The sequence below is a fragment of the Channa argus genome, chromosome 3 (assembly GCF_033026475.1).
Source record: "Channa argus isolate prfri chromosome 3, Channa argus male v1.0, whole genome shotgun sequence".
In the NCBI taxonomy this organism is placed as follows: domain Eukaryota; kingdom Metazoa; phylum Chordata; class Actinopteri; order Anabantiformes; family Channidae; genus Channa; species Channa argus.
Window position 1 is genome coordinate 22,361,975 of NC_090199.1, and position 24,351 is coordinate 22,386,325.

Sequence of the window (24,351 nt, forward strand, 5' to 3'; positions counted from 1 at the left end):
AGTACTTTACTTATTCCAAAAAACAAATAAGTTATCTACTGTTAACAGTAACACCATGTGGTGTGAACTCCGCCCCTCCTGACGCGCAGCCGCTGTGTGCGCAGCCCCCTCCTCTCCAACTGCCCCCGTCGCCTGCTCCTCAAGTGAAGCGGCACAGCTGAATGAGGCAGTAGTGTTTAGACTTTGTGAAGTTCAGCACGTAGGCTGGTCTAAGCGGACGGTACGAACCACGCAGTGAGCTCCGTAGGATCGACTGAACGGGGAGAGGCATGGAGGAGACGGGCGGTGCAACTGCGTACGGGGTTTCACTCGCAGGAGGAGGTTTCGATTTCTACAAGTTTATCCGACAGCCGCAAACGATCGTGCGGATACTGAGTTGGGTGAGTTGACTTCGAGGTAGCGGGAGTTGAAAAGGACATGTCGATACAAGGTGTGCAAAGGTTTAGATAAGACTTACAAGAAAATCCAACGTGGTGCGAGAACAGGTGCGCCTGGCCGGGAGCCTATTTCCACTAGTGTTGGTCAGAACAACAGGCTGCTATATTCAGGGTCTCCACGGGGCGTCATGTTGCATGCAGCTGGTGTATGACAGAGGCTCGGTGACAGCACAGGTCAATACTGCTGTTGTCCGAGGACAAAAGACTAGCAGACTCGAAGCGAAATCCTCGGTTAAGGCAGCAACAAAAACTCACAGCACCTAAACGTAGTATTGTCTGTTGTTAGTATTGTCTGTAACTGTGTAGCTGTCAGAGTGAAGCATCAACACACCTACACGGCCACATTTTAAGTGGACCAAATATAATCCGCTAATGTAATGTTTTCAAATGATTTACTGTATAAATGACTTTTAAAGAAGAGGGGTTTTTTTATCGGGGAAAGTTCGGGGAATTTGTTGTAGGCCCCTGGTCACCTGTTGCTAGGCAAAACCAATGACAGATTTGTTTTTTTGTGGTTAGGACACTGATGTGGAAAATGCAAAGTGAACCTCAACCAGACACTAGACTATAAAAAGTGCAGTTTTATAATCCAGTGATTACAGGTGTAACACTGAACAGTTTTATAGTTTTTATCAGTCAGCAGTCATCTCCCCAGAGAACTGAAGGCCTTTTTATGGCCCATCACTACCGTTAACTCACTACAAGGTCACATTTTAGATCATTGAAGTGAAAGTTGATTTCCAGCCACAACTGGTTCTAAGGCCTATGGCTTATGTTAATAAATTGTGCCTGTAGGCACAACGCATAGAGCTTGAACTGGACAGTGTGTCCAACAGGGGAGATGAAGATCGAAGACAGAATGTGTATGTTTGGGAACCTGTGTGTATCTGTTAGAGAGGAATTCTGTGTGTATCGATGATTAACAGGGGCTAGTAGACAGATAAGATGATACCTCTCCCCTTGCTGACCCTCTGTTTTACCCTTAGCGAATGTGTGTCTCACACACACACACACACACACATTCACACACACACACGCAGTTAGTGTAGCTTTGTTAAACTCTTTTTGAGACTTTTTTTAGCAATGTTAATCTTCCAACAGTCAGACACTATGTACAGCACACAGCAAACAGGATTGTTTGCTGTGTAGCACTGCCTACAGGTCCCATAATGCACCACACCTGCTTCTGAAAACGTCTGCATGGAGCCTATTTCTGATCAAAATCTGCTCTGAAAATGCTTGATAAAATAAAAACCAGTTTTGGTTCTTTAGCAACTATGCTGTCCTGTCTGCACTGAAACTGTACAGCATATTTCGACCATATTTATGGTGGAACATTCATTTGTGGTAGTGTTTTAGTTTATGTATAAACATGAGCCATCTAATGATGGGTGTCAGTGTTTGTACTGACAACTGACAAAGCTTAGCAGCATGCAAATAAAGAGCATGTTTACACACTGCATGGGACATTTTGGCATGTTTTTGACATATCACCATACAAACTCTATTCATCCCTCATCCACGTGTTCATATAACAGTCTCTATCTCACTTGTATGTTCTGTTTTAATACTCCCCAGATTCACTTCCCTAATGTCTGTCCTTTTAAATGTTTTTCTGTACTTTTTTGTGTCATCCCACCAGCAGGGTTGTGGTTTCTCCATTCCCACCCATTTAACGGTCCCTTTCTATCCTGCTTCCTCTTTACGAGCATTGTTAGGGAACTGGTGGAATCTCGGGAGTCACATGGCAGTCAGCTGAACTCAGAAGTAGGTCGTACGGTTAACTGGTAACCAGAGCAAACAATAACAGACCACAGGACGGTCAGACAAGACAGTCTGCAGTTCGTTAGTGCTCTTCACTTTATAAACACAATGCACAAGGTGAACTGGGGGTGTGTAAGCACTACGAAAAGAGATTTTTTGTTATGATGCAATAATTCAGCTACATGGGATGCGTGTTGTTGTGACTTTCTCGAAATGTTACGTAAAATAAACTCATTTAGATGAATATAATTGTTTTAACAAAGTTTAAGGTGGGACTGTTTGGATCACTTCATAAGAGCTTGCTGTTTTACAGTAAGCTTTCTAATGCAAGAAGTATGAAGTCGCTTCTTTTTATCATGGACACAGTTATTTATACATTTTTTCTGTGGTTGATTTTGTGACAGGACCAAAGCTCCTGATTGCAGTTTTCTATTGGATGTAGACCCAAATACCAGGTGTCTTTGAATGCACCACAAAGGAAGAGTTGTCCTGTTCTCAGCTTAATATTAACAAGTACAAAAACTGCAAAATAAAGCAAGTTTTAAATAATAACTTTGGCCGTTTTCTATATAAATCTACAGTCACCATGCAGACACTATCCCTTCTGCTGATTCTTCTCTATTCACATTCTCTCTCTCAGTCTGCTGTCTGTTATGGACACACTGCTCTACTGGGTACCGTATTTCCGATTTCACAATATTTTTTTTTTATAAACATTGCCCCACATCCTCTGGTTGAGTTATGGTGAATCACATTAGTTTGGGCAATATTTATGTCCAGCACATCTTTTGGAATGAAGAAATATGTTACCCAATAGAGCAGTGTGTCGAATTTGTCTTTAACTGATTTTAACAACAATTAAGGCCTTTGGCAAAGTCCAACAAGCTCATCCAGGCTCCATGCCGACAACCGAACTGGAGTAGAAAAAATTTAGTTCTGATGATAGCATCTGTGTGGTGATCGTGGAGTATACAGTTAATTTAGAAAATGACCAAAGTTAGTTTTTAGGTCTATGCTAAGAAATGTTTATACTGTACTTTAATGAACTAAAGCCAATGGGTTTCTGAAGGGTTTGACGCTTTGCTTTTTAAAATATCTGTAGCGATGCAAAGTACAAAATGGTATGAATTTTTTCTTTATCTATTCCAATGTAGGTATTTGCCTTGGTGGTGTTTGCCTGCATCACAACAGAGGGCTACATTAATTCTTCCCAAAGTTCAGAGGTCAAGTGCATCTTCAACCAGAATGACTCTGCGTGTCAGTATGCTGTGGGTATTGGTGTAATAGCCTTCCTGGCCTGCGTATCCTTCCTGGTATTGGATGCTTACTTGCCTTTCATGAGCAATGCAAAAGAAAGAAAGTATGCTGTCATTGCAGACCTGGGATTCTCTGGTGAGCAGGACCTTTTTCTTCTAACTTTACTTAATGATGTGTGAGGATGACTACTAACTTTTTTTAACCACAGCATAATTAACTGTACTTGTTCTCTAAGTGGTTATTGCTCCTATCTAAGTTCTGCCATCTTATTTCAGTTTTCTCATTTAATGTGAAGCTTCTTATACAGAGTGGTTGTTGTTATTGGTGTGATAAGGGACAGACCACTGCTGTTTTACTGATAGAAATTAACATGTTTTATTCAATGTTGCAGACTATAGATCAAGGGGAGGGGGGAGGGTTACCTCATAGATTCTGATGAAATTTTACATGGATCATCTGGACACAACACAAGTGTTACTTGTTACAAGAAATGTTACTTGTAAAAACAGTTTGAGGTCATTAAAGCAGAAGGCTACAGGAGAGTCCCTTTTTATTCTGGGGATGTAGTTTTGGTTCTCATGTATGTTTTTTTAACTTTCCATATCAGGTGTTTTTCAGCTAAGCACTTATTATTCTAGGAAATCAGTTGCTCATGCATCTGTGCTTCTGTGTTTTCTATAGGGGCTTGGACCTTCCTGTGGTTTGTGTGTTTCTGCCTGTTAGCCAGTCAGTGGGGTCGCACTATCGATGTTGCCGCTATCCCAAAGGATGCTGCACGTGCAACCGTGGCCTTCTCCTTCTTCTCCATAGCTACCTGGGTGAGCAGGACCTCTGTTATCTTCTTTTTATCACAAACAGCTCACATTAAACCCTTTTTTACCCTCACATGAGTTCATATTTATGGGTTATTTCTTGCTGGCACAGTGACTTCCTTCCTCTTTCATAACTTGTTTTATCAGTCGGTTTTTATACGCAATAAGCAAATGAGATATAAGATGTTTATTAGTGAACTTTTGTCAGAGGAAATTTGTTTCCTTGTTTCCCGTTGTTATGCTTTAAGTTAACCAGCTGCTAGCTGTAGTTGCATGTTTGTTGTACAGACATGACAATGGAATTACCAAAAATATCAAAGTAGCCACTGGCTTCAGCTCATGCTAGCACTTTATAAAAACGTCCAAAAGACTTGATGCTTGCTTGAGATACATCACTGAGCACTGTGCTGCATTTATTATCAAACCATACATGGTACATTGCTCCATGTTGGTGTGTTCAAGCAGTAGGAAGCGCTGATATCCAACCGTTTAGTGATAGCTAGTGATCAGCTAAACGTTATCACAAGAAACTTCTTATCACAAGGAAATTCTCTCAAATTGTTTGTCCTCTGGACTACATTTATCTAAAAGACAGCAAAGTACTTTTTTCACATACATACAGCCAGCAGGAACTGTAAAAAGATGCAGAGGCTAAAAGTTTATATGGATTCATGCATTCCTGTACTGATTTGTGGTGAGTCTGCAAACTTTCAACTATAAGACAATATCCAACAAATAATGTTTGTGTACCTTTCGCTTCAGGCAAATAGCAGTTATATATGTCATATTTAAACTATGACACCAACTTTTATCTTCCAAAATAAGTTTTAACATTTAAAATCCCTATGAACCTAAGCCAGTGATCTTCATCTTCATTTAGTCACTTGGCAGATGATTTTATGCAAAGTTATTTACAATTGAGTTACAAAGAAAGCAAAACATCTTAAGTCAAGAAGTAAACTTTAAAGCCCATTGCTATGAGAAGAAATGTTTCCGTTTCATGAGATGCAAGTGCAAGATAAGACGGATAAGAATAGGTTTGTTTTTTTGCATAGGAAGTTGTGGAAGAGTTCTGACTAAAACAGTCTTCACAAACTTTTTGTAGACTGTAGACCTGGATGATGTTTAGATAGGACATAATGTTTAGCTGACCACTCTGTAGCGCTTTGAACAGCCAACCATTAATGCACAGCTTGTAAAAAATAAGGCTGTTTATCTTCTTAAAATGAAGGTGGACACCGATGTGTCAGTCTTCTCAGGTACCGGCCTGTAAGCTGCTGACATCAATTCTGTCTGCAACCCCAATGCAGAGATCTCCATCGGAAGAAGCATTTTACATTTTGGATAAACTGACCACATCTTTTAAATCTAAGCATAAACAAATGTATAAAATCCTAAAAAAACAGTGGTCCTAGGACGAAAATTACAACAGCTTTGAGCCTTGATTCTTCACTATCACTTCTGCACTGGCCAGTCAGTATACAGATGCATCAATTATGGTTTCTGACTTAGAAAGTACTTACTCTTCAGTAGAAGCTAAAAAGATTTCACAAAAAGCTTCTCGGGTCTGAAAGCACCTGATCTGGAAGGATTCATTTGTAGTGTGGTACTTTGTTTACATTGACATCTTGTTACATGTCTGACTGTCCCACCAACACTTGAATACACCATTCAGATTTCTCAGGACAACCCTGCATGAATTATATTACAAAACAATAATGTAGCAGAAGGGTAACTGATATGAACAGACTAATGGATGACATCCTCTAAGCAAGCTTTAATTTTCTGCAAGTGTATGGGCAAAAAATGAAATGAGAAATGCTGAACAAGTCAAATAAAATGTAATGTAATTTTTAATTTTGTCTGATTGTGCAGGGAATCCTAACCTACTTTGCCCTGGGACGTTTCCGACGTGGTGTTAATGAAGTTACCATCCCCACCTACACAGAGCCACCACCAGAATCTCACACCCCCTACCCTCCAACCTATGCCCCCACCTCCTACAACCCCACTACTTACACCCCTACCACTTACTCTGGCTTTCCCAGCGGCATACCTGAGATACGCCAGCAGTCTTCCATCCCCCCAAACTCTGAGCCGCAAGGAGATGTCGGCTACCAGCCTCCCAAATACTGAGACAATGGGAGGTCACGTGGACAAGGTGGTGTTCCTGGTCATCTGCTCGTAGACTGGTTGAAGCTATACTGCGCAGACACAGAGCTGTATCGTTTTGATTCAGTTTTACATTTGATTTAACACGGTTTCACACCTGTTGTCAAATCTTTGAAGCTGAGCAGTGCAACAGCAACTTAGAAATGAGGGACACTGCGGTTTACGTTAAAGCACCTGTGGACAGATCTTAAGAGGTCAGGCTGAAATTAAAGATTCGTGCTGATGATCAGGTAATCTGTCCTTATACCTGTGTGCAAATATGCAACTTTTACCTCAAATGGAGTGATCCTGAAGTGTAGAGGTAGATAGGATGTACCTAGGAGGTCAAAGCTAACATTTTGAAGTCCCACCCAAAGTGAGAGAGGCTGACACTGAATGGGTTTCTCTTTCCTTTGTTGGAACCTGAGGGCGCCGATTTGTATATGCAATGGTATCATTTTAATGCTTGTATGTGTCTGGTTTCCTTTTATTTGGTTTAGTGGATTTATTTCCTTTTCAATGCAGTTTTCTTGAGGACCTATAACAGTTGAGGATGTGTTTAACAAGTGTTGTTGTAGGAGTACAGTGGGGAAAACCACGTTAAAGCCTGTGTCCCCTGTGTTTTGAGTTGTATTTCGTGAGACATGAGATACATAGACATCATGTAGGCAGGTTTGTTAATATAACATAAAATCAACTTTTAAAAACCTCTTTGTGCTACCATAAAATGCTCCCTGTGTTTGCCATGTGTTAATAGGGAGAAATGACCCTAAATGTTTTTTTTTGGGGGGGGGGGGGGCGATTATAGCAAATGTAACAAATTTGTGTTGGTAAAAAATGGGTCACAGCCAAAACACGGAGGCCTTTTATTAGACGTGCATAGTCAGTGTTGCCCTTTAAACAGGAATGGAGCGGAAAACTATGCATTTATTGAAGAGGTTTGTCCAATGAGCATGTCCTCATATCAAAGCATTGCTTTTTAACTTCAAGCAACAAAGTGTTGTCTTCGTCCTCTGATATTGAGCACTGATGGTTATCAACCGTTTACAGGCTTCTAAATCTAAACTACTGAAGTTGGACTGTATCGTTTATGTTTTTACAGATTAACATTTGACCCTACAATGTTGAAAATCACACAAGTGTCTATAAAGAGGCCACGGTTCTGTTGCTTTGTGCCAGACAATGTTTGTCAGTTTAACACCTTTAACATCTCCGCTGCCTCCTGGCTGTTTGTAGCTTAGCTAAATTGTTGGCCTGAAGTCAGTATATTTTAATTGTCGTAAGGTTGGTGTGGGGTGTAGATTGATTTGTGAATGTTAAAGCCAAAAAGAAATGGGCTCATATTTATCGAACATCACACTGTTGTGGCACCACACTGGAGATATTTGTAATAGTGAAAAGACCTGACAGGATTAATCAAGTTTGTCCTTTAGTAAAGCCAATTACAATACTGTTGGTTTGTTATTTGTGCTTCTAAAAGATGAGGGTTTTTGGCAAGGAAAGTGAGAGTAGTATGTGCCATGATTAAATATTAAGTTATATTTAAGGTACACAGCTGTGTATCACAGCTGCCCTCATTGTGCTTGAGTGATTATTTTTTTCTTTTCTGCTTGATTGAATGCTTTGGAAACTCAAAATCTTTTTGATTACAAATTTAAAATCAATGTGTGCATCTGATGGCAGAAGATTACAGCTCGTTTTACTTAACCAGCTGACTGGACAAGTAAAAATTTTGATCTGTAATCTTGATTATATCTAAAATTAAAGAGATTGCTTTAAAATTACACTTGAGTTTTGCAATGTTATCTTGTTAGACTATTATATACAAAATGAAGATAATAATTTGGGATGTCTGTCTTATAAAATTAGTCATATTTTTGTAAATTGAGTTTTGTAGCTGACACATGCCCTTTTGATTTCATCTTGTAATTTCATGCCATGGTGTCAGAAGCACAATGATTTACTTGACCTTTTTATTTAGAATAAAATCCCTTTATGTTCAGTCTCACTGATTGTTTCATATGCTGCCGTAATGCAGGTTTGGTAAAAGCGAGTGGACCTGCCTGTTCACTAAACAGCCAAGGACACATGTTATTTTGGTCCTTGGTAGCATGCAAGGGTGTAGGATTTCATATCACAGTGAGTCAAGAGCATTTACATTTAACCCTGTAAGAGGTGTGAGGAAAGGAGAATTTCTTGACCATCTCAATAGTATTTCTAGGACAATAACCAAATAAGTTAGTGTTTTGATAAAACCATACATTTTCTTTAACCTTACATACATGGTGTAACAAATCAGACTTTATATATAAAAAAAAAAGATACCTACATTAAAAATGATTGCACAACTATTTTTAATAAAATAATTTAAAATACAAGGTAATATACTGTTAATAGCAAAAGTAGCATTACAGATCAATACCAGTGCTGGTGTATTGCGTAAAAACATTGACACAAATGACATAAAACCTGGCATCAAACACCAACGCTGATTAAACCCCACTTCTATTGTAGACAAATACACTCGGATTGTTGAATTTCTCTAATCTCCACTGAACATCCTCAAATGTCTTATTTTGTGTTCAGAGGTAGAGGGAAGAAAAGAGCGGTCTGTTGATGCCGTCCAATTTTTTTCCTACAGTGGCATGGGGTGGAGTTTCATTCCAGAAAGGAGCAGTGTTTTCTTTTTCCACCATCAGACCTCCATAACATTTTCTGCAAACTGCCTGATACTTGTCTGCTCCACCGATCACCTCCACCTACAGCAATGACAAACAGTGGACTGGCTGTAATGACTTGAAAAGATGTAGTATAGTAATTTACTTTGCAGTGTAAACTGATCTACCCACTCTATCCTGATAAACATACATGTCCAGTAACATTTCAGAATAGTGATTTGTTTTAAAAAAAATAAAAACTTGAAAAAGTTACAACATTAGCTGTATTTAAGACTGACATTTTTGTAACATGATCAACATAACAGCAAAAAAAGAAAAGTGTTCTGTACTAATGTTCAATGTATTGAAGACTTTAACTTTGCCACCTCACCTCCTTCTCTGCTCCTATCCTCTTGGTATATGCAGCCTCTTTGTAGCACTGCATGCAGACGGCGTGGAGCTTCACTACACTCTCCGCAAGAGGGATGAGGTTTAGGATGTTCCCAAATGGCTACAGAATGCACAGGACGGCAGAAAAGCGGTCATTTATAATTACGTTACGAGGACAGAACAATATACACTATAGTGAGGCATAATGGCAACATTTAACTGTGCTGCTCATGCAGATTGTTCAGGTATTTGTTTTGGACATTTTGTTGTGTCTGTATTCAATTTGATGTGCTATCTGCTCTTTCAGGGAGATAGCGCAGAGAGTTCATTTTCACTATGAGCTACAAGCATTTGCCACTATCACACCAACATGTGGAAACAAACAGAGATACTCACCTTTCTCTGGAAGGTTCCATCCAAGGCAGCAACAATAATTGTCTTCCCTAAATTGGCCATTTCTTCACAAAACTCTACAGTGTCTTGAAACTACAGTGACACAGAAGAAGCACAAAATTAGTTAAATGTATCCAACTTATTCTGAAGGAATATCTCAGTTGGATTTAAATCAGTCTGAATCACAAATGTTACAAAAACCTTCTGACTCTCTAGGAAGGTGAACAGTAATTATGTTAATGTAGAAAAATAGAAGAAAATACATAATTTACACACTTACAAACTGTCCTTCATCAATTCCAATAACACAGGCTTCCAGCGCCAAAGGTCTAACGTCTATAAGAGAATTGGCTGGTACAGCTTCCATTGTGTTTCTAAAAGATGAATACAGTAGACAGAAATTAATTTTCATAGAGGAAATGCATATGTCATTGTTGCCTTGCACGTTCTGCAGAATGGACAACATTAAACTCATGATACACCAAGGAATCTCCCAACTAGGTTTAGTGATTAGTGAAAAACAGTATTTCTCCCTGTCCATTCATTTTCAAAAGCAATTTTTATTTTGCCATCATGGCTACTTTCGCAGACACACAAACAATATTTTTGCTCGAGTAACTAAAAAGTCGCCAAAAGCGAGGGACTTACTTGTCATGTGTAGCCATCCCTGTGTCAGAATAACGTGTGTCTTTGGCATATTTAATCACCAAGCATTTATACTGGGCTACCTGGAAACGACGCACCCTTCTCATCAGTTCAGTGCTGCAAAAGTTGTGACAATGATTTAATTACCATCAGTGAAGTTCATCTGTATACCTAAATACCAAACGACTACAAATTCCCATCCATTCACACTAAAATCCTACTATACTATAAGGTTAAACATGAGTTGAAACTATGTAACATAATTTTAGTATAATGTGCAAAATTAGTGTGAAGTGGACCTAAAATGTAAGTTACGGTGTTAATATACAAAGGATGCAAACGGTAACTTATGCTTTATAACAGAGTCAAATACATGTTATGAACGGGCGGGAGGAAAACAATACAATTTGGCGGGATGGTAAAGTCTGAGTGCAGTTTGTGACATCAGAACTTTTAAAAAACAAGTATTTAACCACAGTAATACAAGTTAACAACACTCTCAAAACGCCTAACTGTTTTTTCTTTATGTTTGTGAATGAAAAACTGACCTTTTGCCTGAAAACATCGGTCCAAAAATGACCTGCAAAAACAACAGAGGTAAAATACGGAAGTTAGTAAACTTAAAGTCTCATTAACTACAAATATAATGAAGGCGACTGTGTCCAGTTTGCCCACACTAACCTGACTTTTTTGCTGAGGGTAACTTACTATATAACTAGCTGTGGTTACATTAAAACCATAACGCTAATATGAACATCTGTTGCTCGATACAAACCTGAATTTGTCCTCGGGCTTTTCTCGGTGAATTAGGAAGAACTCTTGGAAAATCCACACAGTCCATTTTTATGTAAAGAGGCTATAATAGTCAACTAAATGTAAAAATATTAGAAAAGTAATACCAAGGATCCAACAGTAGTGAAAGAAACATTCGAAATTGGCGCCAGCGGTTGTGTTTTATCCACCGGTACGGCAATGGCCGCAGTCACATGACACTTTCAACCAATCAAATCACAGCTTGTCAGTCTCGGGGAGGGGCGCAAAAAAGCCAGCCAGTTAACGTGTACAAAAAAAGCAAACACTGCAATTATAACAAGGTTATAATTTGTCACTTTTTATGTTAAATATTAACTGTTAGAAAGCTGATAATTCTACTATGCTGGGCCTTAGGTTATAGTGGGTGGTGGAGTCATGTTGGGCTGCATACCATTAATAGGTGGCTCTAATGATTTGGCCACCCTATTTAAAACGAATGAGGAGGGCGAAACAAAACACTTAACTCGGCTCACAGTCACATGTAGTGAATGATCTAATGGTGGGTTTTACGAATTGAAACTCACACTGTTCACTGGTAAATGTTGATACCAAACCACTCTATCTTGGTGAGGGCTGCTGACGTCACGTATCCCCCAAAAGAACTTCTTGTGTTCATAGTTACTTAGGCTTTAGTTAGCAACCATGGACACAGACTGGTCGACATATAGGTTGTGATATTGCCACAATCAAAAATGAAAGAAAATGGTGGTCATTGATTTACTAGCCCGTGCAGAAAGACTGAATAGAAGTCCGACACAAAGTGGAAGTTATTTTGACAAATATTATGGATTTTTTTATAAGATAAAAGCCCTCCCCCCTCCCCTCCCCCTCCAGTCCGCCAATGACGTTTCGGTTAAAGTGAGGTTAGGGTCATCATTCTAAAGTTTATTGCTTCTGCTGGACTTATCTGTAGGCGACCTACGGCAGAATAAATCACCTAAAGAGATAAACTGATGCCCTGGACTGAGATGAAAAAAGATGTAAGAGTTGTAATATGTAATTTCTTCTTCCACTTTTCCTGTTAGCATCGATCAGCTTACCTATAGTTTGACATTTTTCGTGATTTCAGAACTATGTTTCATTGTTCCTACTTTGGAAACAATTTAGGGAGCTTTACAGTAAAGCCCTCTGCTAATAGCACGCGAGGGCGCTGTTTAACCGTGATGACAGTGTTTGTCTCAGGCTCTGTCATGGCCGCCGCGCTCACAGCAGTCTGTGTCCGTCTGACAGGAGCTTGAGAAGCAGTATTCACCCAGCTGCTGGTCACACAGGATGTCTGCAGACGACGTGGTCAAGGCCCACGTGACGGCTTTAAAAGAAGGTCGGTGTGTTTGAACGTTTACATGCAGCGATACACAAGAGTCCGGTTCAGGTTGAACAGCCAGGCCAGCAGAACAGCGGCATCACAGGTGTGGTGACAAATCCAGTCACAATCTGCTTCCTTGTCTAAGATCAATTCAGTAGTTAAGATTAGTTATACAGTGTAATAGAATTATATAATTTCTTCTTAAAAAAGAAGATTGTTATGAAAATACAGGCTTCCACACCTGTAAGCTACTTATTCCACACAAAGGTACAAATTTGGGGCAGTGACTCTGGAGAGCAGGTTTTTGTCTTCAGAGATTAAGTTGGAAATAAACACCTCTGAAATATGTCACCCCACCTGTTCTACAGAAAAGTATGTTTCTGGAAAAGGGAATTAGTATAAATGTTATTACCTTCCTCCACACAACCGCCACAAGGGCATTTGTGTTGACCGAGAATTCACAATTTGTATGATCATGGTAAATGTGATATCATGTAAAGTAAAGGCAGAGAGAGATGACTTAATTTAAGGACCATGCCCTTTATGGTCAAAGCCTTAACCTTCTAAGCCCTCTAACTTGATTGAGTTATGCAGTGAATTACATACCAAACACATCATTACGAGTGCTTCAATATACAGTATCCAGGGATATCCAAGTCTTTTACAATGGATAAATTCGTATATTGAACCATTGTATATGTCCTGCTAATGTCACATTGTGCCATTTATTCTTCAGGTACAGTGCGAGCCCGTGGTCTGGCTCAGACTTTACTCAATGTCCCGTATGGGGAGGGAGATGGAGAGAAACTAGATGTATACATACCCAGAACCAACTCTTTGGGTATGCATGTGTGTCGCTGGCATCACAACCAAAAGTCTTGCTTCAAATTTTAAAAAGCTGTCATGAATGTATAGTTACAAATCGAATTCCCTGTGTTTCAGATGTTCCCCTTGTTATTTACATACATGGAGGCTACTGGCAGTTTCTCAGGTAGAGTGCTATGCTTTTCAGATGCCTCTGGGTTATAACAAAAGTGACCACAGAAGATTTTTGTGTTTTTCCCACTGATGTTTTATGCTTATAGCAAGGAGGAGTCTGGATTCATGGCTGTTCCACTTATTGAAAAAGGTGTAGTCGTGGTTGCTGTTGGCTATGACATCGCCCCCAAAGGTATAGTCTTTTAATTCCTGATGAAGTTGTTTCTACAGACAATGTGCAGTTGAGGTTTTCTCTGGAAAAGAGAGGTGATTCAAGATTATGGACTTTAAATGAAAGCCCTCTTTCTCAGGCCTTTCACATGCTTTTTAGGTAACATGGACCTGATGGTTTCTCAAGTCCGCAAGAGTGTTGTTTCTGTTGTTGGGCAGTACTCTCACATCAGGTACCAGTTTCATTATCCTCTTTGGATAAAATTCATCCTAATGCATCATATCATGAGGCAGTTTGTCTAAAGCTCCTATTGTCAGTTCTCATCGCTTCAAAAAACCTAAAATTTCACTGTCAAAGATCCATTGTGTCTGTGTATTTTATGAACTCTTTCTGGCCTTTACTCAGTGGTCTGTACTTGTGTGGTCACTCTGCTGGAGCTCACCTGGCTGCAATGGTCCTCTCAACTGACTGGTCACAATATGGCATCACCCCTCAAATCAAAGGTGAGGTCTATCAGTGATAGATGTGGCCTAGTTCTGATTGATGAGCAGCATACTGTCGAAGTATCGGCAAGAGAACGCAATACAAAATAAGGTTGAATAAGAAAGGCTGCATAGCTCAGATTGATTTGTCTATTCATTGTTTCTACTTGTCTCTCAGGTGCTTTTCTTGTCAGTGGCATTTATGACCTCCTGCCCATCCTGTCTACCTATGTCAATGACCCGCTGAAGATGACCCAGTATGTAATTGAAACCCTTTACTGGACTTACATAATGTGATTAAGTCTTTTTGATCTGTTCTACATCTTATATAAGTATTTTTTTTATGTCTTAATGAGGAACTCCACCAATTGTATGCATCCAAGTCAGTTTACGCATCTTTTAGAATGCTCTACTACTCCATATATGGGGGAAAATAGTAAAAAGCCTTTAGTAGCACCAGAGGGAGCTGTGTGACAGTGTTTGTTCAAGATGGAGGTAAGGAGTTAGAAAAATGTGAGATTATCAGACATCTGGAGCCCTCTTCTCAGTTCTGCTTTGTTAACAGACACCCTTCATTCAGTATGTGGGCAGGATATGCCGGGGATCAAACCACAGACCCTGTAGTTTGTGGACTTCCTGCTGTATTATAGCAGCCATAGTCTCCCCCAGCATGATAGCTCTAGTTCTGGTGCACTCATTTTGATACTTTTATTAACGAATCATCATAAGTCTGACAATTTTCAAACAGTCTAGTGCTAACTTGCTCTTGGAAATGAATAATCTGATTACTGAGCAGCCATGCTTTGTGATGTGTTCTTTTGTATGTGCCTGCTAGTTTGTTGTACCAGTCAGTGTCTCACTCCTCTATCCCTTGGGTGTCTTGTATTGTCAGGGAGGTGGCGGTGAGAAACAGCCCCAGTAAGCTGGTCCCTCAGCTCAAATGTTCTTCCTCCAGCTGCCATATTGTTGTAGCTGTCGCTGAGAATGACTCGCCAGAGTTTCGCACACAGTCAGAAGAATATTACAAAGTGAGTGCTGTGATAAGGTTTAAACACTATAAGTTAAATCATTATGTATTTGTCAGTTATCATGTTTTTAGTTCTCTTTTCTCTCCTCTTTCACCTTTTTTTAATTTCTTTCTTTCTTTTTGTTCCGGTTGACAGACTAAAGTGCAAAATAGTATTCAGCTATTCACTGATAAGACTAGAGTTCACTGGTTGCTATTTACTATTGCAACAATAGACAAATCAACAAATTTAGTTTGATATACAGTATAAGTTTGCATTGTAGGATCACATCGATTTAGCATATTTAAAATGGTATGCATATAGGTATGTACTGTTTGTGTGCTACATCCTTAGATCTTTGTCATACCTCTTCTTCTTCTTCTGGCTCTTAAGACTTTAGAAGAGGCAGGTCTGAATGTTACCTTGGAGCATGTTGCAAACACAGATCACTTCAATATCATTGAGAGACTGGTCGATGGCGAATATCACCTAACAAAGGTACACATGCATTTATGATATCAATATTGATGTATTGATGTACAACCCCAAGCTGATTTTCTGAATGTTATTCTGACAACTGTCAGCCACCTTTTTAATTGACTATTCAACCAGATCAGCTTTATCTTAAAAGGTGAAGTAAAAGTCAGCAGTTAGAAAAAAACAGTGTTGATTGTAATTCTTTCTTTCTCTGTAGCTTCTCTTGAAGATGATGGGGAAGAGCTGAGGTCATTGACGTTTGGTCCATTATCTATTATCAACATGTCTCTGTAGCAACATGCAGTACACCTCTGAAGAGATTTATGCACCAATACTAAAACATTATGCATTATGTCTGGTTTGTATTTTGGTAAATGTAAAATTCCAGTTTGTTCAGCGATGTGGTGTTTGTTTGACTGTCAAATTTATAGTTTTATGATTTTAAATTGGCTTTCCCTTTAGTTACATTATCAAAAAATGACCATAAATTTCACATGCTCCACCTACACAGACATGTTATGAAAAAACATTGTGTGCCTAAAACTGAGTCTATAAAAGGTTTATGATTGTAGCAAATTATTGTACTGATGAATTACACGATCTTGTGCCACTGAAAACTGATTTCTTTATCAGCCATCATCCACAGGTATCTGGGAATCATGTTCTACAGGTGAACTAAAAGTTTCAAAGCTTTGGCTTATTCACATCATTTTGTCAAAAAGTCTATTTGTCTATACCCCTTTTTTCCATTCTGGCAATTTGCACCCCATTTTAAGTTTACAGAAAGGACAATAATAGGACATTTTTTCGAAAATAAGTACATGTCAAATTAAGTTAATGTTGCTTTTGACTGTAAGCAGTGCTATTATTTCACATTGTAATGTGTAGCCCCACAATTGATACACTTTTTATTTGATCTTAACAACTACTGATATTCAAATAGACATATTTTTATGTGACTGTGACACAGTATTCTTTTAATCATCACTGTTGAATATAAAGCTTAATGTCACATAAATATATTTTACAATGGATGCATTGATTGATGTTTATATATTTGTTTATGTGAATTGGATTTAATTGGGAGATCTATGTAGCAACCACACATACCACATATAGTGCATTCAGAAAGTTTTCAGACCCCCTACCTTTTCGCAGTTTTATTATGTTGTTGTTGTTGTTTAAACCTTCTGAATGAAGAAAGATAGATAGATATATACTAATGCTACTGTATATTGCTACTAAATAAGAGGACTGATTCTCTTTTTTATTAATTTGACACCTGCACTCTTGGAACCTGTTTTACTACCTGGTGTGGCCCTGTCTTTTAGTTTTAAGACTTTATTTTAGGACTTTATTTATTAAGACTTACATGATGGAAATTCCCTAAAGCAGTCAGATTCAATCAAAGTACTACAAACATCCATCGATCGATCCATCCATTATCTGTCACCACTTTTCCTGTCATTGGGAGAGACGCATGGAACTCCCCTACACGTCACCAGTCTATCTCAGGACCATAGAGAGACATACACAGACAGACAACAACTACACCTACGGGTAATTTTAGATTCGCCAATTAACCTAACATGCATGTTTTTCGACTGTGGGAGGAACTCCACACAGAAAGGCCACGGCTGGCTGACACGAAGCATAAAATTGAGATTGACAGGACACACAGATTGTTATGGTCAGAGTCAACATGAAGTGACTGGCGTACAGTATGTCATTATGTAGCCACTGCCTTCATTTTTTTTCACTTTTAAACTTCTAAACTTGTTCATGCCAGGTGAGTACTTTTTCTGTTTAGTGAAGAATTATCCTAAAGAAAGTAATGTGTAATGAAGTTCAGATTTCAGTTGCTAGTACCTGAATATTTCTGTGGTACACTACACTATGTTCATATCATTGCTAAAGTTAATAGCAAGTTTGCAAAAGCAGATTCTTAATAGAAAATATAAATGAAATAATATGGAAGGATGTGTTATTACCATGGATTAGCCACGGCTGGCAGGTAGTGGATGGGTTTTTTTTCTTTTTCTTCTTTATCTTACTTTTCTTTTGACTATTCACATTTAAAAGTTTACAGTACAAATGCAAAATTATTTCACACTATATTTTTATTCCTTTTAAAAACGTTTTACTGCTACACAACTAATGCTGAACAACTTCTATGAAATTGTAAGAAATTGTGTTTTTAAAGTTGTTCTCTCCTCGAAACTTCTCGTTGAATCCTGAACACTATCGATTTCTGCAGGAACAGGTTTTTTGAGGTACATGTCAACAAAATCTAGATGAGATTTGTATCTAAAATAAGGACGTTTTAAATAAGTAACTCAGTTTGATTGATGCCCAGAGAAATTAATTTCTTTGTAAATTAAGAGAAAGCACTTGTCCTTTCAATTTTTCTAGGGGGGGGTCTGAGAAAATGTTAATCCGTCCATGGTTAGAGAACTTGTTTAGTCTTAATTTAAAGACACCATCTGTTTTTCTTAAATATTTGTCTACTTTTATAAACGTACAGTCACTAAGCAGCCAGTATTAGTTCTGGAGAATGGCTGAAGCCTAACTGGACATCGGTAACTGACAGAGTGGAAAGTTCAGTGTTAACGTAAAATCTCCGGGCAGGAGGAGCCAAAGGCTGCTACGGTAACCTTACAGTAACACAGCCCATCAGATATGCCCAGCCGAGCGGACCACGACACCCTGAGCTCCAGGTAAGTGGCAGTTAACGATAAGTGAGAAAACGCCAAATGGTGAAGATTCAACTCCTAACACGGCCCAAGAACTTGATCTGCTGTAATACTAAGCGGACGGTTAATGCTAACAAGCTGACGTGGCTAGCTAGCTAGCTAACGTCTTTAAATGGACCCGGTGTTTTTCTTTGCACAACCAATGGATCTACTGACAGCGCTCGTCTCCCGCAGTACTCCAACGTTAACCCTTCAAACCTCCGTGCTATAACTAAAATCAGTAGCCCTCTTTTTTTAAAGTTGAACATTGTGCATTACTGACAGCCGGAGTGTTTTCTTTTCGCCCCGTCTCTGCCTTCGTGGCTGTCTGTAAGGAGAGTGTTTGAGACGTTTGAAATGACATCAGTTATCAAGTCAGGATGTTTCTGCCTCCGTACACGATGCACATGGGCCACAGTGGGTTTTGTTTGTGTTTTTGTTTTTGTTTTAGCTAGTCCACAGTTCAGGGTAAAACAACAATTTTAATTAAAAAAGTACCGAGGAAAGTGGTTCCTGGAGTTCTTACCACAGTACAAGACATTTTATCTCTGTATAAGACAGAGATAAAATGTAGAATGAAAGCTCATTCTTCACCTCAAAAAAGTAATAGTTTGGGTCAAAAGAAAAAAAGATCCTAACTTAAACGTTCACGTCTTTTCTATAAACTAACTTAATTTAACATCTAAAAGCTCCAGGGGAAGCAGTTTGTGAGACTTTCTTTCGAAGGAAATAAAATGACTAGTTTGAAGCGGGGGGAAAGCAAGCAACACTTTACATCTGTATCCTGCAAATCTTGATAATTGTGCTGAATAAATGATCAGGATCAAGCATTGGATTCTGAAACTTTCTAATGCTGAGGTTAAAAAAATGAGAAATGAGAGCACAGTCACACAGCTAACATTTAAGCAGAGAACAGCACGGATAACTGCAAGCTGCTGACTCGTGTTAAAACTTAGACACGCACCGATCCAACTGCATTTAATTTTTAATGCATCCCTCACTGAACAATAAGACTTGTTTTCAAATTTTGTTTCAAATTCAGTGTACTTATTAATCAGTAATTAGTGACAGGCACACATGCTAGAAACTATGGGTTTTGTGTCCATGACAAGCCTATTCTTCCTAATTCCATTATTATATGTGTCTGTGAAACTTGTTCTTTCTGGGCTCTGTAAGAAGAAACTTGAGATAGCGTAATGTAGGGAAAAGGCGGAAACTGGGTGAGATAGAGATCAGTTATTCATGTGGGACAGAGGTCTGAAGCTACATGAGTTCCTCACGCTATGGGTACGAAGGAGAAAACAGCATGATGGTTGCAGCGTGTTCAGGAAGAACAGACAAAAAAAAAAGTGGGGGGGTGGGTATTTGTAGTGTGCAGTGAGGTTGTGTTTGTGTCTGTGCTGTAGAGATAATGACAGTGAGGGTATGTGTGTGTTCCTGTGTAAGAGAACTGCTGAAAAGGCAGAGGGGAAGAGTAATTATTACTAGCTCTATGTGATGTGATACAGTAAAGCTTAAGTTACACTAAATACTGTAGTGTGTTAGGAAGTACTTCTAGAAAGTATTTGGTATTTACATCCATTTTTTAAAAAGTTCACAGTCATTAATGCACTGATTATTGCTTTTGGCTACTTTTACTTTTTAACAAACAAACTTTTTGTTAATGATGTTGAGACTGTTACTTTTTGTTGCTAACAGTAATGATTTATTATCTTTGGCTCTATCATTAATGTGTAATTAACATTTTTACTATCTCCATCCCATTCAGTTTAATACTGCATTTGTTATCATTCTAGCCTCACAAAATACCACAATCATACAGTTCAATCTCAAGATTTCCTAGAAAATTAGTTTTTGGAAATTATGTTCTAAACTGTAACCCAATAAAGGAGTCTAATCAGGTTTCATTTTATTGCCAAAATTCACAAATCTGCCTCAAAATGACTTTTATTGCATAATAATGTTACCCTAAAGAAAGTGTCACGTAATAATAAAAATTTTTAACTTGAGAAAAAATGTGAGAAACTTAATGAAGAGCAACTCAGGGGCTCCTAGAAGGACATACATGCAATAGATGTTGTTATATCAACACATAGGACCTGGTCTAAAAACCTTCTTACCACCACCAAGACCTGGAAATGGCTCTGTTTACATTCAGCTTGTCCCCTTCAGGGGTCACCAGAGTGGAACGTGTTCCGCACGTTGATTTTTTTATGGCGGATGCCCTTCCTGCCGCAACACTCCCATTTTATCTGGGCTCATGACCAGCACCAGTGTAGCCCTTGATGGCTCGGTGGGGCCACACCTGGTGGGGTGAGATTCCATCCCACAGCCTCCTGCATCCCAACCCAACACTCTACCCTCCAAGCCCCCTCAATTCAACTGTCTTCATTTAATACTACATCAGTGTGAATTACTGCATATATTCTCAGTACGCTTTTAGATTTGCTTTTCTTGGCTCAATAAGTGTCAAGAATGATAGAGAGACAGAAAAGAAAGAAAGATAGTGTGACTGAGCATTTTACTGAATGAACAGAGGATGAGGGGGCAAGAGGGTTCACTCATAAACAACTTGTTTGTGAGACACTGCTCTTTTTTCACCGGGGTATTAAATGTTTTCTCTTAAGAAAACTATGCAAAAATGTGTAAACTAGTCTTTACGTCAGGGCTGACTGCTGTCAGAAAGTATGAGTCTTTTTGTTTAAATGAAAACATGAATTTCACAAAATAATTTGAATGTGCTATCTTCCTAACATGGACAGTTGTTAATTATCTTTGCTTTCTAGATGGATGGAATACAAATACAAGGTTAAACTATAAACTTTCCATCCTCGGGAAAGTAGGACATGCCAGCTGCCTACTCAGTATGCATATTAAAAGAACAACACAATCAAGCTCTGTTGAGAACAAAGAACAATAGGAACAAAAGCCTGTTTTTCCAAAACTCCAAATGTTGCTGTCCTCCCCTATGTGCATTCTTTTATTTTGTATAGCTATTGTTTTCAGTGGTTTTTATTCTAACTTTATAACAATGTTTGATATTGATACTGCAAGCTGTTACAAATAGTAATTTAATTGTGAGCTAAAAACAATACCAGTCCATTCTATACACTGTAACTAGTTTGACTGATTGAAAACATTCTCTAATTATGTTATTGCTATTAATATTGTAAGATCTTCTGGAAGCCTAACAATAATGTCCTGAGGTGTGTGTGTGTGTGTGTGTATGTGTATATATATATATATATATATATATATATATATATATATATATATATATATATATATATATATATATATATATATATATATATATATATATATATATATATATATATATATATATATATTTTTTTTTTTTTTTTAATATATGTTTTTTGGGTATCCTTACTGTTTTACAGATGCACACTCACACAGCCTACTGTGCTGTTGTCCTAATCTGGCTCTTTCTGTTTTACTTCACACTAGGCTATTATAGACAGTACCTTCAGTTTACACCTGAGAGTAAAGATGAAGAAAAAACTTCCATGACCTTGTTTGGTGTTGCTGTCCGAGGCCTCCCCATGGCCTTGGCATCCATGACACAAGTGACCACCTCAGACCCCCGTTTTCACCCAAAATGGCGGGCGATCACGGTAGTAACCCTGCTGACGTTAGTGCTCATGTTATATCTGCACCAGATGGTGGGGGACAGAGACCCTCCTACCAGGGGTTACTACCGCAACAGAGGTTATTATTTGGACGTGCACAGTGAAGGCGAGGATGACATTTCCATTAAAAGACAAACTTCTCAAAGCTTCACCCGCCATCAGAAAGGAGAAAAACCCTACAATGACACATACCCACTAAGTCTACCAGTGAAGACAAAGAATGGCATTCGCTACCGTATAGGTGTGATTGCAGACCTGGACACAGCGTCCCGTAGCTCTAAGGAACAGACGTGGTTCAGCTACATGAAAAGAGGTTACCTCACTGTTTCATACAGCGCTGATAGACTGGAGGTGGAGTGGGACGCTGACACAGTCACTCTGGAGAGCCATCTGGCTGAAAAAGGACGAGGTAGAACAATTATAGACACACCACATGTACACACACAAAAATAGGGTTATCCATATATAGATTAACTCTAGGTTTGATGGATTCCTTTGGCTGCAGGTATGGAGCTGTCAGAGCTGGTGGTATTCAATGGTCACTTGTACAGTGTGGACGACCGTACAGGTGTGGTGTACAGAATTGAGGGCAACAAGGCTGTCCCCTGGGTTATATTACCTGATGGTGATGGCTCAGTCTCCAAAGGTCAGTCTCCACAACATCTCTTAGCTCATGTTTCCTGCAAACATTTACTTTTGTCTTCTTGAGAAAATGTATGACAGAAAGTATCTGATAAAAATTCAAATTTTAGACAATTATTAATTTAGTCCAACAAAGTTCAAAATATAGTGAATTATCATCATAATTTCCCATTTTTAAATTCTTTTGACTAAATCCCAAATGTGTGTGTCCAATATTACAAGTAAAACTTAAACAATTAAAATAAAATTTTAAGAAAAAAATGCTAATAATTCCCATTTTTGCTTGAAAAATAATCACTAATCAAAATAGTTTGATCATTATATTGATTAAACATATCGTTTTAGCTCTAGTATAATGTCCAATAGAGCTGGAATATTAGGATTACAAAATCAAGAGTGGCTTGACAACCTTTGAGGGCTGGGCTCATGCTCACAGATCATCTATTTTTCTCGTGTGCAGGTTTTAAAGCAGAGTGGCTTGCTGTAAAGGATGAGCACCTGTATGTTGGCGGCCTGGGGAAGGAATGGACCACAACCTCTGGGGAAGTCCTTAACAGGAACCCTGAATGGGTAAAGGTCGTTGGCTACCATGGCGACGTACAGCATGAGAACTGGGTGCCATACTACAATGCTCTGCGGAGTGCAGCAGGGTTTCAGCCACCAGGTGCTGGAAAAAATGATCGTAATGATCTTGTCTGTGTCTTGAACACACCCCTAACAATTTTGTTGTTACCTACAGGCTACCTTATTCATGAGTCAGCAGCATGGAGTGAGCGCCTGCAGCACTGGTTCTTTCTGCCTCGCCGTGCCAGTCATGAGCGCTATGAAGAGACAGCAGACGAGCGGCGTGCCGCAAACCTCCTCCTTTCCTGCCCCTCAGACTTCAGCTACATAACCGTGCAGCATGTGGGACCTCTCAACCCCACCCATGGCTTTTCCTCGTTTAAATTCGTTCCAGACACAGATGATCAGATCATTGTGGCTCTGAAGTCAGAGGAGGATGCGGGCAGAGTAGCCACATACATGATTGCATTCACACTTGACGGTCGGGTGCTGATGCCTGAGAAAAAGATTGGGGATGTTAAGTATGAAGGACTGGAGTTTCTGTAAACGATAAAGCACTCAAGGTGCAGAACTTCCTCCATGGTCAAGGATTATTACATGAGAAAAACTGTTGTTTTGAGTCCTTTTGTACTGTACTGCTTTCCACTCCCACTCATTCTGTGCAATAACATTGTGTAACACAAGTTACATACTATGCTTCCTAATTATTACCCTGTAATTGTTAGCAGGAGTAGGTAGGGTATAGGGGAATGCTACACTAGTGTGTTACGGATTTACTGCAGCCTGTGATTGGCTCAATGCTCCAATCAATCACAAATGGTCACTGACTGATAAGAGGCTTTTGTGTTTTAACAAAACAACTTGCTTCATATCAGCGCTGGTAGAATGTCTCAATGTTGAGTTTAACACCCTGTTTGTAATTTGATTGGACGCTGCTGATATTCAAAGTAAATCTGTTTTTTGTTTTTTTTTCTCTTCTCTCAAGTAGCTGCTCTCTGTCAGACGACAGGTTCATGTAGCTT

At 39.0% G+C, this 24,351-nt stretch overlaps 4 protein-coding genes across 4 annotated transcripts; 3 read left to right on the forward strand and 1 right to left on the reverse strand.

Annotated features, from left to right (window-relative positions):
• Positions 1–125: 125 nt before the first annotated feature.
• Positions 126–8,429, forward strand: syngr2b (synaptogyrin 2b). Its single transcript, XM_067498013.1, has 4 exons — positions 126–380; positions 3,356–3,593; positions 4,140–4,276; positions 6,146–8,429. The coding sequence occupies exons 1-4, from the start codon at positions 270–272 to the stop codon at positions 6,404–6,406; spliced, it is 747 nt and encodes a 248-aa protein (XP_067354114.1). The 5' UTR covers positions 126–269; the 3' UTR covers positions 6,407–8,429.
• A 329-nt stretch (positions 8,430–8,758) lies between these two features.
• On the reverse strand, positions 8,759–11,465 carry tk1 (thymidine kinase 1, soluble). The gene is made up of 7 exons (XM_067498014.1): positions 11,282–11,465; positions 11,055–11,086; positions 10,510–10,623; positions 10,142–10,235; positions 9,865–9,954; positions 9,470–9,589; positions 8,759–9,180 (listed from the first exon to the last, which is right to left on the reverse strand). The coding sequence occupies exons 1-7, from the start codon at positions 11,345–11,347 to the stop codon at positions 9,004–9,006; spliced, it is 693 nt and encodes a 230-aa protein (XP_067354115.1). The 5' UTR covers positions 11,348–11,465; the 3' UTR covers positions 8,759–9,003.
• Positions 11,466–12,145: 680 nt separating this feature from the next.
• afmid (arylformamidase) lies at positions 12,146–16,775 on the forward strand. Its single transcript, XM_067498012.1, has 11 exons — positions 12,146–12,299; positions 12,550–12,640; positions 13,362–13,466; positions 13,568–13,616; positions 13,711–13,796; positions 13,935–14,007; positions 14,181–14,278; positions 14,436–14,514; positions 15,150–15,285; positions 15,658–15,762; positions 15,959–16,775. The coding sequence occupies exons 1-11, from the start codon at positions 12,273–12,275 to the stop codon at positions 15,986–15,988; spliced, it is 879 nt and encodes a 292-aa protein (XP_067354113.1). The 5' UTR covers positions 12,146–12,272; the 3' UTR covers positions 15,989–16,775.
• A 1,476-nt stretch (positions 16,776–18,251) lies between these two features.
• cant1b (calcium activated nucleotidase 1b) lies at positions 18,252–24,039 on the forward strand. The gene is made up of 5 exons (XM_067498011.1): positions 18,252–18,458; positions 21,942–22,532; positions 22,629–22,769; positions 23,226–23,429; positions 23,505–24,039. The coding sequence occupies exons 2-5, from the start codon at positions 22,001–22,003 to the stop codon at positions 23,873–23,875; spliced, it is 1,248 nt and encodes a 415-aa protein (XP_067354112.1). The 5' UTR covers positions 18,252–18,458; positions 21,942–22,000; the 3' UTR covers positions 23,876–24,039.
• Positions 24,040–24,351: the final 312 nt, after the last annotated feature.

Coding starts and splice junctions, on each gene's coding strand:
- tk1 (XM_067498014.1), bottom strand. CDS start 11,347: ATGGACTGTGTGGATTTTCCAAGAGTTCTTCCTAATTCACCGAGAAAA. Junction 11,087..11,281: donor AAGCCCGAGGACAAATTCAG/GTTTGTATCGAG, acceptor TTGTTTTTGCAG/GTCATTTTTGGACCGATGTT. Junction 10,624..11,054: donor CCGATGTTTTCAGGCAAAAG/GTCAGTTTTTCA, acceptor CAACTTTTGCAG/CACTGAACTGATGAGAAGGG.
- cant1b (XM_067498011.1), top strand. CDS start 22,001: ATGACCTTGTTTGGTGTTGCTGTCCGAGGCCTCCCCATGGCCTTGGCA. Junction 22,533..22,628: donor TCTGGCTGAAAAAGGACGAG/GTAGAACAATTA, acceptor CTTTGGCTGCAG/GTATGGAGCTGTCAGAGCTG. Junction 22,770..23,225: donor TGATGGCTCAGTCTCCAAAG/GTCAGTCTCCAC, acceptor TCTCGTGTGCAG/GTTTTAAAGCAGAGTGGCTT.
- syngr2b (XM_067498013.1), top strand. CDS start 270: ATGGAGGAGACGGGCGGTGCAACTGCGTACGGGGTTTCACTCGCAGGA. Junction 381..3,355: donor TCGTGCGGATACTGAGTTGG/GTGAGTTGACTT, acceptor ATTCCAATGTAG/GTATTTGCCTTGGTGGTGTT. Junction 3,594..4,139: donor TGCAGACCTGGGATTCTCTG/GTGAGCAGGACC, acceptor TGTTTTCTATAG/GGGCTTGGACCTTCCTGTGG.
- afmid (XM_067498012.1), top strand. CDS start 12,273: ATGCCCTGGACTGAGATGAAAAAAGAT. Junction 13,797..13,934: donor CTATGACATCGCCCCCAAAG/GTATAGTCTTTT, acceptor CATGCTTTTTAG/GTAACATGGACCTGATGGTT. Junction 14,515..15,149: donor GACCCGCTGAAGATGACCCA/GTATGTAATTGA, acceptor TTGTATTGTCAG/GGAGGTGGCGGTGAGAAACA.